This window comes from Neolamprologus multifasciatus, chromosome 11 (assembly GCF_963576455.1).
Source record: "Neolamprologus multifasciatus chromosome 11, fNeoMul1.2, whole genome shotgun sequence".
NCBI classification, from domain to species: Eukaryota; Metazoa; Chordata; class Actinopteri; order Cichliformes; family Cichlidae; genus Neolamprologus; species Neolamprologus multifasciatus.
This window is the reverse complement of record NC_140449.1, coordinates 28992804-29004980: the sequence shown is the minus strand read 5'-3', so window position 1 is coordinate 29004980 and position 12177 is coordinate 28992804. Positions and strand designations below refer to the sequence as shown.

Below are 12177 nucleotides of genomic sequence, written 5' to 3'. Positions count from 1 at the left end.
TCACTAATCCAAACATGCCGCCATAATCCCTGGCTATCACCCAACTCATCTAGCAGCCAAGGAAGACGTGGAAACCAAACAAACGACAAGAGACAAAAGGCCACTTTCACCTTGATCAAGAAAGCAGGCTGGCGGACCCCTCTGGGAGGGAGGAGAGCAAAGAAAAGCAGATTTAACGTCAAAGACATGAAAGACATCGAAAGCAGACAGGGAAGATGAAGACTACACCTGAGATAGAGATAGATGATCAAAGAGGAAAAATGAGCCTTAGATTAGGAAAACTATACAGACAGAAAAACAAAAAGCAAAGAAGAACAAGGAAGATTTATCTGCCACTACTTCCATTCTTCAAACAGTCAAAAAAAATTTAAGCAAACCTTAAAATACGGCAATGACTACAATGCATATAAAATGAACCTCTAACAACTTTCTTAAACTGTGACGGAAACTGTGACAGCTGTTACGGCGCAGTACAGAGATGCCGCATCTTGGCTGGATTTCACTGAAACCAAAGACATTGTACTTGCCGAGTTTCAAGCCTCTAAAGGCTGTGAAACTATGACAACACAAAAGACATGCACTGTACAAGGACAGATTATGATTTCTGAATTACTTTTTCACTTAAAGCTTTAGTTATTAATACTAGGTCAGGAGAATTTCTTGGTAATCCCGAGACTCTGTTAGACAACAAACGACAAGTGCACACCATCCACTTTTGTCATTCTCTGTTACAATTCATAATCTGCCACAGAAACGCAGTGCGCAACCTTACAGCCACACTACAACACTATACAATCTTAAAACTCTAAGAACTCATACAGCTCATGATTTTGGCCCGCTGACTTTAGGGGTTGTTGCAGCAGATCATCTGCATCCATAGCAGCCTGTCCCTAACATGCTCCACCAACTAACATGTTCTCCTTCACTGGCTCTCTGCATCAACAAATCTTCTTTGTGGCATTTTTCTATTCCTAACGCCTGGCAGCTCCATATTCAGCATCCTTTACTTTATACATTCTTCCATCCTCTATACAAGTTCAAACAGTCTCAGCCCTGCCTCTCTTACTTTGTCTCCAAACTGCTCCACCTATGCTGTTCCTCTGATATAGTGATTTCAATTCCTGTCCATGCTGGGCGCCCCAAACAATATATTTGACCATATTGCTGCTAAGGCCCCAACACCTTATTTTTGGCTCTGGAACGTAAAGTTAATGGCTATGCTCTGTAGCAGGTAGGGCGCTACCTTTCTATATCCAATATTTACTTACTTTTAAGTCTGCTTTTGGGCTTAACCAACTCTTAAAGGAAATATCTTGTGCTTTGTGTTTTCCCATTTACTGATAAGTGGGTAATGTACAATGGATGTTAAAGGCTTTGTTCAACTGGGCTTTGAGGCTATAGAGGGGTGAGGGTAAACCAAAACAGTGAAGAAGCTGGCATCACACCCTAAACCCTTAGCACCATTTTTATCGACATATACTAAAAAGCACTACTCTATTGTTTTATTTGAATTATTTTTGAGTGTACTAGCTGCAAAAGATGTTTTGTGTGCTGTGTTATTTGTTGTATAGAATTGGGAAAATCTAACATCTTGGGTTACTTTGATACAAGCAAATTTTGCAGTGGCTTGGTGCCGAAATAAAACTAATTACATACTTTAGGAGATTTAAAATATGATGATAATCAAGCTTTTTTTAGTGCTATTGTGCATTTAATCCTGTTTATTTTCTTTAAAAAGGGTGTATTTAGGATATGATATGACCAAAATCTCATATCCCGATATAACACATTTATCATGCCGACAATGATATATATCACAAAAATTTTCTGTAAATTCTGTGAATCTCAGGCAACTCAACTTGAGTGAAGTGTTTTCAGCTGGGCGTCGTCTACCTGGAGTCGAGTGTTTTGACCGATGCATGAAACTAGTGCTGTTTGATATAACGATGTACATCGGATGACAATATAAAAACATCTATCGTTTCATTTAAAACTATCGTTTGTTTCGTGGTGTCGCAAAATAAACTGTTTACGGCAATATTTTTTCATGGTTTTGATGGTCACTGTAGTGGCTATATTAATTTGTTAACGTTCTCTCTTTCTCTTATATTTAATATAACCACACTACAGGCGGACAAGCGCCTGTTTTTATGTGTTGTCGTTAGCAACAACGACGGTAAAACCATCGCGTGTCCGCTTGTTTATTTTCCACATAAACCTTTCACAATAAAGCTCAAGATCCTGTTGAGAGTTTTCAAAATAAACTGAATCACGTGAAAGAGAATGCAGAGTATTTACCGATGAGAAGAAAAAAAAGAGCTGTCAGGTGCTAAAAAATAAACCTTAGACTCAAACCTTTGAACAGCCTATTGCCCGCAGCACGCTGTGTAATAAATACTCAGAAAACGGCGGCCGTTACAACTTATGTCTAAAAATGTATAGTTTCACTCGACTCCAGGTACATGACGCGCAGCTGGAAACACTTCACGCAAGTCGAGCTGCCCAAGATTCACTGAATTTACAGAAAATGTTAAATTTTTGTGATTTATATTGTTATTGGGACGATAGATGTCTTATATCAGGATATGAGATTTTGGACATATTGCACAGCCCTACATGAAACTACATTTTAGACATAAGTTGTAACAGCTGCCATTTTCTTTGTGAGTATTTATTACATGGCATGCTGCTGGAAAAAGCCTGTTCTAGCGTTTGAGTCTAAGGTTTATTTTGAGCACCTGACGGCTCTTTTCTGTCCATGTCCCATTTTTCAGAACCAAACCATGTCCATGTCAGAGGTAGCCCCTCGTTTAGAAATAAGGTCCTTGATTTGTTTTGACTGGTCCTTCTGTTTGTCATCATTTCAGTTTATTTTGAAAAACCTCAACAGGATCTTCAGCTTTATTGTGAAAGGTTTATGTAGAAAATAAGTGGACGGCAGAGCCACACGCTGGGTTTACCGTCATTGTTGCTAACAACAAAGTAAAAACAGTCGCTTGTCATCCGTAGTTTAGTTATTTTAAATATAAGAGAAAGAGAGAACTTAACAAAAAGTAATAGATGCATGCGAACATATTGACCAGATTTTTACTTTTAAGGCCATGTTTTTATTTTGGGGGACCTACACGTCCCTAGCTGGCTAGTTTTCTTCATTGGCTGCTCTATATCCTTGCGGAAAGCCCTAAATGTAAACAATCAGGACGAGACAGAAAGAGAGTGAATGTTAAATAGACAGTTAGGCAGACGGAGGGAGAAGGGGGGCTGTTAATGGTTTTGTCTCTTTCATGCAGGTGAGTTTCCTGTGGGTCCTCTGTCCTAACACACTATTGTGTCCTTATCTACTTCCTCTCTCCTCCTGCGCAGACACTGCCTGTTTAGACTGCTGCTGCTGCTCTCTTTCTCCTCCTCTCCTCTTATCTCTTCTTTCATTATTTCCATGCCTCCATCACAGCTGCAAGTAAACTGTGTATGCCGCAGGTGAACAAAGCCTTTATACCACACTAGGTGTCATTTTATGTATATGCAACTGGCATTGCTCTTTCAGTTCACTTTATTTAAAAATAATAATAATAATAATAAAAAAAAGGATAAACATGTTGTTTGTAACTTTTTCCCCAAGTGGTCACTTTACAGAACATATCCATTATCTTTAGGTTTCAGAGCTCAAAATATCATATTGTGGCCTTAGCAGACATCTCAGATTACTGCCCCAAAACCTGGACATAAAGTAAGTAAATCTCAGCATATTGATCCATTTCTCTCCTTATTCTTAAAACTGTAACACAGGCAACACAGGCATGTCAAACTCATTTTACATCGTGGCCCAAATATAGCCCACTTTGATCTTAAGTGGACTAGACCAGTGAAAATGACCCTTTCTGTCAGTGTTAAGAGGTTCAATGACACATTGAATCCCTGGTATATTCTAATATAAAAAAGAAGTCTAATTTCAACAATGCATTTCAGTTTTTTCTAGAGATGAAGAAATTCTGCTGTGGGAAATGAAAGAAGTCTTTCAGCATGACTCTTAAATGTGCACAAGAAGAGAAAAGTTTCCGTCAGCTCATTACACACTTTCCTGTGAAAAGTTATTGTTAAATGGCAGAATATGTTCTTTTTAAAAAACATAAAATAAAAATAAATTATTTTACTGAAAACCCACTGTAAAAATCATACATTTTTAGAGTTGATAGTGAGAAACAGCTTTTTGTCATTTGTACATCTATTTATTATTAATACAGTACCAAACACCCCCCCCCCCCTCCTTTTATTAAGATTACAGCTCACCTCAAGACTTTACCGTCACATGACCCTGTCTCTTAGATTATGTTCACACTGCAGGCGAAAGCGCATCAAATCCGACTTTTCTGACCCTATTCGACCCATATCCGATCATGGTATGACAGTTTGAACAGCACAAATCCGATATTTTGAAATCCAAGCGGGGTCACTGAATCCGATACATATCTGACGTTTTAGAAAGCGACTGCTGTTTGAACGGTCGTGTCGCATTAAATCCGTCTTTTACGTCACTGACACAAGACAGACGCCAATTATCAGCGCCGGAGAAGACAAAAGAGAAAGCATGGCAGCGGAAACTGGAGACGGAGCGAGGCATATGGGGAGACAATTCTATTCAAGCTAAACGACTCCGTGTCCATATATACCTCTGCACGGAGGCAGCAGCCCCTGCTCCAAACAAGCCCATTGTTAAAACACAGGCTCTCTTTTTTTCTCAGTGTTCTTCTTTCTCTAATTAATTTGTCAAAATTCTGTTGATTTTGACTGTGCAAAAATTGTTAGACGGCTGCAACAACACCTACTAGCTCTGTAGCCGCCACTTTTACTTCCGAAAGCAGAGCGCGTTGTGTGTGACGTCTTCTATGCAGGCTGCTTTGAGGGCCGTGAACCGTTCACACTAGAGCGTGTTTGCTGTCACATTTAATTTGTAGTGTGAACAACCACACAAAAAAAATCAGATTTGATCAAAAAATTGGAATTGAGCATTAAGACCTGCAGTGTGAATATAGCCTTAATGACTCACAACTCTTTATCTACCCATCCCCATATCTATTCACATTTTCTGGCAACTACCAATATTTTTCTTCACCGAGACCATCTCATGGTTATATTACCTTATTATCTCTGAGAATGAATCTCAGACATGTCTCATGTAGCAGCATAAAAAGAAGAAGAAGAAGAAGGGATCCTTTCTTTTCTCATCTCGCTTCTGGAATATGGCATGACCCACATTTGATAAGAAAACCAAAGATAACACATTCTGTTACTTCTTGTGTTAACTGGTGGCGATGTTGGCATTACAGTTTTGTGTGTTTATGTTAGTGATGTTATGCTTGTATTATTCCTGATGGCATTGCCATTATCTGTTATTAAGGAGATGAGTGAAAATGTGACTATGCTGCTGACTACAAAAACAAAACATTTCACCCACTCCCTCACTTCGAACTTGCCCGTGTGTACCACTTACCATCATTTGTTATAGCAGCTGGGTACATTTCCTTTAGCAGGTCACCAAGGGTGTATGCATTGCCTTCAGGTGAAACTGGTCGAAACAGCTTCTGGATGAATGGCCTATCGCTCATTGCCTGTAAGTAATGAGAATAGAGGAAAGTATAGAATCATAACTATAGTATATCAAACATGAAATTTGAGTTTAACATCAAAGTCTTCGGTAATAGTTCTCCGGGCTTCTTGACGGACATTCATTGCTCTTCTTTGGATGTTGGCTGCCTTCTGTTCTGTCCGGTAATGCCTCTGGAGAGGCCAATCCATGACTGAGTGTTCAATTGTTTTTTGTTCTACCCAGGTACACATTTACTGCACTGGTGTTGTGTTTGGACAACAGTGAGTGTAGGCACTCACTGCTGAACTGATGAAAATTTCAAATTCAGATTCCCCCATTCATAATACCTGCTGCCACTAATTTTCAATCTAGTTCTTGTATACTTTGGCATACTTCAGCCTTTTCACCTCCATAAAAATAGCTTATTGAAGGCTACCCTTCCAATGAGACCATTTCTGACGAGGCTTTAGTGAACACTAGATGAATTAACCAGAGACTCAGGTGTTAGGTCATTGCTAGTCCATAACTTCAAGTCAGACATTAAATATGGATATTCGTTCCAACTTCCATGCTAAGGAAAACAAATAAAATTTCAATATTTTACTCATCAGACATGTGATATTAATTTGAAAAATTCCTGGGAAATGCAGACAAAATATTCCCTAAGTGGGCCATTTTAACATGAGAAAACACCAGTGGAAATTTTAAGGCAAGAAAGAGTTCACAAGGTTAAGACGGAGAAAAGGAGTCCAAAACACTAAGCACGCAAATGCTGTGAATAAACAGTGTTCTGAGCTCAGCTGAGAATGTGTTGCTTTGATGAGCTTGACTGCTTAGAATGTGATTTAGCAATCTACTGTGTTTCAACATATGTTACAAGTGATGCTGACATGTTTTACCGATTTGAACAAGCCTGGAAATCATTAAAGAGAGCTTTAGTATGCACTTGGCAGAAAAATCAGCTTCTACCAAAACTAAAAGCTCATCTGGCTCATCCTCAGGTTCTCAGAAGCAGAGAATAGTTTAGGGAACCATAGAATTAAATGTGACATCTTTTATTGTTTCATGATAGGAATACTCTTCTCCAAGAGATGGTTTGAGGTTATGGAGAAGGTGGTTTTCTCAGTAAACTGGGTTCTTTCTCGCTGTTCCACAAAAGTGCTGCTGCATAGTGAATAACAAATAAACTGAACAAATATTTGATCAAAAACCAAATAATGAAAATCAGAAAACTGAAGAAAACTCGCTAATTATTATTTATCTCTGCCGTTCCCTGTTTTCCGTTTACCCACATTTTGTACATTCCTTCTACGATAAGAGATTTACTGTCTCAGTGAGACAGTTCTGGGTAACAGTGACCGCTAAAAGCCCAACATGTAAACTAAGCAACTATTTATAGGGCAGTGAACAAATGTGACGTATGTAGCAAATATCTCCGCGAGTGTTCATCAGAGGTCTTCAGATGCTGTAGATTGCTCAACCAGCCACCACATTCCCTGAGTGAGATGTGTGGGAAATTACCAGGAGGCAGCACAAAAAGAAAACGCAGTAGACTGTGTCAGGAGCCGATAATGGACTTTGATTCAAGAGAGTCTTTCCTGCCCTTTGTCACAAATGAATGATGGCTTGCAATAATTTGTCACTATTTTCAAAATAGTGAGCCAATGAAAACAAAACTTTCTCTTCAGTGATGAAAAATGCACGATTGGTTTTAAAATGGTAAATGGGATGGCTCTTATGTAGACTCACACCACACCGCTTTATACAACATGCCTCCCTCACCCATACGAGCATTTTTTTCTACACCTAAATACTATCTAGTATTCATACATGAATAATTGGATCAGAGAGCAACTTAGGGTTCAGTATCTTGTCCAAGAATACATGGGCTTACAGACTGGAGCAGCCAGGGATCAAACCTCCAATCTTCAAATTAGCAGATGACCTGCTCGTTCCTCTGAGCTACAGCCATCCCAATAGGATGATAGATGATGTTAACAGCAAATAAAATAAACACAAATAAGAATACATTTACATTTACAGGTAAATGGCATCATTTTACCTGTTAGGATAAAAACTTTAAACTGTAGAAATCACCTAACTTAAAACCACACTTCAAAATATAAAAACATGTTTTCTCTCCTCTACACCAGTCTTGGTAGAAACCCACTCTTTGGTTTCTTCTTGTTGAAAGATTCTTTTCCACTCCACTACTGCCAAGCACTAAAAGGGAAATGCTGGTTTCCACCCAACTATATAAAGTGCCAAAAAAAAGTATTTTCACTTTTTAAATCATTATTAGTGAATAATAATAATAAATATCTAGGGCAAAATATTTGTGTGCCTAAAAGTGATATACCACTTCCATGCACTTGCAATATCTGTAAAAAAAAAATAAAAAATACAACAAGCACAGCTGCACAATTTTTTATTCACAACACCATAAAAATATTGTGACACCCCTGGAATACCCCTGAAGTGTATTAAATGTGATTCTAGTACGTAAGCATCTATGTTCTTTGTAAATGTTTTTCTCCCTATCGCTTCAGAATCAAGTTAAAAATTCATTAGTTCTCGTTACTGTGACCCATGTCCTTAGGTCATGAGAGAAGATGCCAGGAGCTGGACTCAATCCAGATGTCAGCAACTCTTTGTGACTTTTGTGTGCCATTTGATTGATGAAGCGAAACATTACACCATGAAATTTTATTTAAAATGGTTGTATGTTTGACTGAAAATTAACCAATTACTGAAATCAAGAGAAGCAAACTTATGCACCACACCCGTTTGCAACAAAGCATGAATGCTGTATTTGCTACATGTTGTCCTAATCTGTAAATCATCAAAAGGAAAAGCACTCCCATGTATGCTCGCTTTTGTATCAAGTATTATAATAAAGCGAATAATTGACTAGGACAATGAAAAAAAATCATCTGCAAAGATTATATCTCCTATTCACTTAAATTTTGAAATTAATTAGATTATTGCCTATCCCCAATTATCCAATTATTAAAGAATGAAAACAGCTGTAGTCATAAAGTCAGTGTTTTAAAATGTGTGTACATCACAAAATGGCATCTTTTTAATTGCATGCATTGTATTGCATAAAACTATGCAATCATTTTATTACAATTAAATTCCACTGGGAAATCTTTCTCTACCTGCTGAGCATTGTAAGACAATGGAAGAAATGTGTCCTCACAAAGAAAAACCAAGTACAGGCAGATACCCAACTTGAGGTGTCAAACGGAGAGTCTGACACAGTATAGGGCTAATCATGGAGCCGTAAAAAGGAAACCAGCAAGGACAGGGATCGAATAACCGAGTGGTAACTACGCACCACAGAGCCAGGCGTGAACCAGCAAGAAGAAGCTTGCAGTAGAGGTGCAAAGCCTATGCTCAAGTTACACAGAAAAACTGAGTCACTGACAGGAAACATGGCCTTTCGTGCGGGATCATCTCCAAGGGCCAGAGCAGAGAGAGTGTGCTAAGTGACAGCTACTTCATTGCATTTTTAAATTGGCATCATGAATTATTGAGCCAGTTGGCGTACAAAGAAGGAGCTATTGATCCCTTGGGAGAGAAGCGTGATACTGTTTGGATGAAGACACTTTTCTTTTCAGCTGGCATGACACCTTAGCTGCTACAGCAGCCCATGACAACAAAAAGAAGGCGAGGTGTCACTGGGATTCAGGTGAAAAGAGATGAACCGCTCTCGCTGAGTGAAAAGAACAGTGGAACTCAAGACGTCGGCTAATTGATGGAGGAGATTCAATCTACCTAATTGAAGGCAAAACAATGGATGACGGCTAAAGCACTGTCAATCCATATGTGTTTCTACAGACTGAGTGGGGTGAGACAAAGGATTACCACTGAACTCTGAGACCATCCATTGGTATATTAAAGTTCCAACTTCATTTTCCTCAGAGCTTGACATGGACACCTACGGAGAAAAAACTCTATCACACGACACTGACACGTTTGACAGAAGAGGGCTTTTGATACAGTGCTCACTGTTTTACTTTGGTCTCTGTGGCATCACCAACATTTAAGCACTGAAAAACAACAACTACAAACAGCAGTTTTCCATAAATTTCTTGCATTTATTTGATAATCTAGAAGATAACATAATACATCAACTATGGCTACTTCTGAAAAAAAAAATCAAACATATCAGTTAATATAAATTTTGCTAGTACCTTAGTCTGTGCATGAGGCTAGAGTAACGAGGGCTATAAATGACCTTTTTTTTTTTTTTTAAACCAACGTTATTGCTTTTGTGCTCACAGCTATAAAAAGTCATGTTGAAAAATAGGTAGTTATGGCAACTAGTCGTCTTGCTAGCAGGTCATTCTACCATAGCTAGCTAGTGCTGCCTTTTCCATGACTTAAATGGGAACTGGAATCCAAAGTTATCCCAGACAGAGAATACCCTAACACCAAGCGATATATACAAAATAACTAGGGGTGGGGATTTAACGTGCTAATTTAGATTAATTAGTTTGAAAAAAAGTAAAGCACTTAAATGCACTTTGCATTGCAAAGGAAAACTTTTGTCACTGCACGATTTCCTGGTATACCGACTACACTAGCGGTTTGAGTACCAACAACAAGTGTCGGCAGACCAAACTTGATGAAATGGCTGGCCTCAGGACCAGAAACCAGAGGAAATTAATAAGTCAACATTGGACAAAGTTGCAAATTCTCTCGCAAAATGGATTGGTCTGGACTGGAGACCACTATCAGTGGTAGAACATAGGGGGGTTAGAAAATGCGCTACAGATTCAGATGAGGAAGCCCTGTGTCCTGTCCTGGCCTGCAACTATTTGATTAGTCCTGCCACTTCTGTCCCATGTGAGAGACTACTATGTGACTTGCAGGTCACATAGTAACAAAAATGCAAACTGCCTTGAGCTCTGAAAATGTGAACAGGCTAGTTTGTCTAAGGCAACGTTCACACTGCAGGCGAAAGCGCATCAAATCCGATTTTTTTGACCCTATTCGACCCATATCCGATCATGGTATGACAGTTTGAACAGCACAAATCCGATATTTTCAAATCCGATCTGGGTCACTTTTGTATGTGGTACTGAATCCGATACATATCCGATGTTTTAGAAAGCGACTGCTGTTTGAACGGTCATGTCGCATTAAATCCGTCTTTTACGTTACTGACACAAGACAGAAGCCAAATATCAGCTCCGGACAACGCCCGCAAAGACATCGCGAACGCTTCCTGGCCATCCAGCGTAGATGTCAGTGAAACTGTTGGGAAGACAACGTTGGAGAAACGTGAACATTTGATTTATACGGTATAATCTGCAGATTCTGACAGGAATCTGTGACTATCCTTTGAAGCACCGCTCCTCTAAAACAGCAATAAGGATAATTATTAGGTTATTTACATTATTATGTAAATAACAAAATAACGTGGGAAACGTAAAGTCCGAAGTCTTTATATTAAGGGCCATGAGTCAAACAATATTGTTTGCTCTGGGTCTAAACAGAGTGTGTGTCGTCTTCTTGTGAGGTCTTCTTTTGCGCATGCGGGCCACTTGTACAGCTACAGCTCTGTAGCCGCCACTTTTACTTCCGTAAGCAGAGCGCGTTGTGTGTGACGTCTTCTTTTGCGCATGCGGGCTGCTTTGAGGGCCGTGAACCGTTCACACTAGAGCGCGTTTGCTGTAGCATTTTATTTGTAGTGTGAACAAGCAGACAAAAAAATTGGATTTGATCAAAAAATCGGAATTGAGCATTAAGACCTGCAGTGTGAACGTAGCCTAAGTAACTGGCTGAAAGAGATGGACAGTAAATTGTGAGTCCAACAGATTTGTTATTTTTTGCAATGTTTAATGTTCACACTGTTTTAGCCTAATGTACAAAATAATGTTAGCTAAGGTTATTCAGAGTTTAAAGGTGAAGCTGTATAAATAACCTTTTAAGTTTCTGCCTTATTTTTTTAAGAAGAAAAACTGAACTTTATGTTAAAATTTTTATTATTATTATTTAAAGACAATACCATTTTGAAAATGTACTTAACGTTCCTAAAATAACACTTTATTTTGAAGTCTGCGCAATTTTGGCCAGGGATATTATTTTTTTCTCTGTTTTGGATTGAAATGCAGTTTTAATGGATTTTCCCCCATAGATTAAAAGAGCTTGAGTTTACAATATTTATGTCCATGTCTATTAGTTATGCCCAATAAAACCCTTTAAAATTAAAAAAAAAAAACATTTGCACTTTGGGGCAAATTTTCTTTTGCGATTAAACAAGATTAATTAATTACAAAGTATCTAATTAATTAGATTTTTTAATCGAGTCCCACCCCTAAAAGTGAAAAAAACAGGGGGTATTTTACTGTCTCGTAGGAGTGTTTTTTGTTTCAATGGCTGCACAATTTCTGGTCCAAAAGGCTTGGCAGTAACAGCAGATTAGAAATCCTGGAAACTTATTACTGTAAATGCTGCAAAACATTCTTCCCGAGTTCAACAAGCAAATCACCTGTTGCCTGTGGCAAGATTACGCACAACTGTTTCCAGCATTCCCAAGTTTTGTAATTGTCTGTGTAGTCACCACCTCCCCCTCTTCTCAC

The 12177-nt window shown here is 38.7% G+C and overlaps 1 protein-coding gene across 6 annotated transcripts in view; it reads right to left on the bottom strand.

The window, feature by feature from the left end:
- Positions 1–12177, bottom strand: part of atg5 (ATG5 autophagy related 5 homolog (S. cerevisiae)) — a 445274-nt gene that overhangs the window by 416006 nt on the left and 17091 nt on the right. For 3 of the 6 annotated variants that reach the window (XR_014876788.1, XR_014876791.1, XR_014876790.1), the window contains exon 7: positions 2624–5606. Coding sequence is in view for 2 of the 6 variants with exons in the window: in XM_085176823.1 (XP_085032949.1) it covers positions 5489–5606 (118 nt within the window). In the remaining 4 variants the exon portion in view is untranslated. The remainder of the gene's footprint in view (positions 1–2623; positions 5607–12177) is intronic. The other 3 variants (XM_085176823.1, XM_085176824.1, XR_014876789.1) reach the window with 2 other exon arrangements.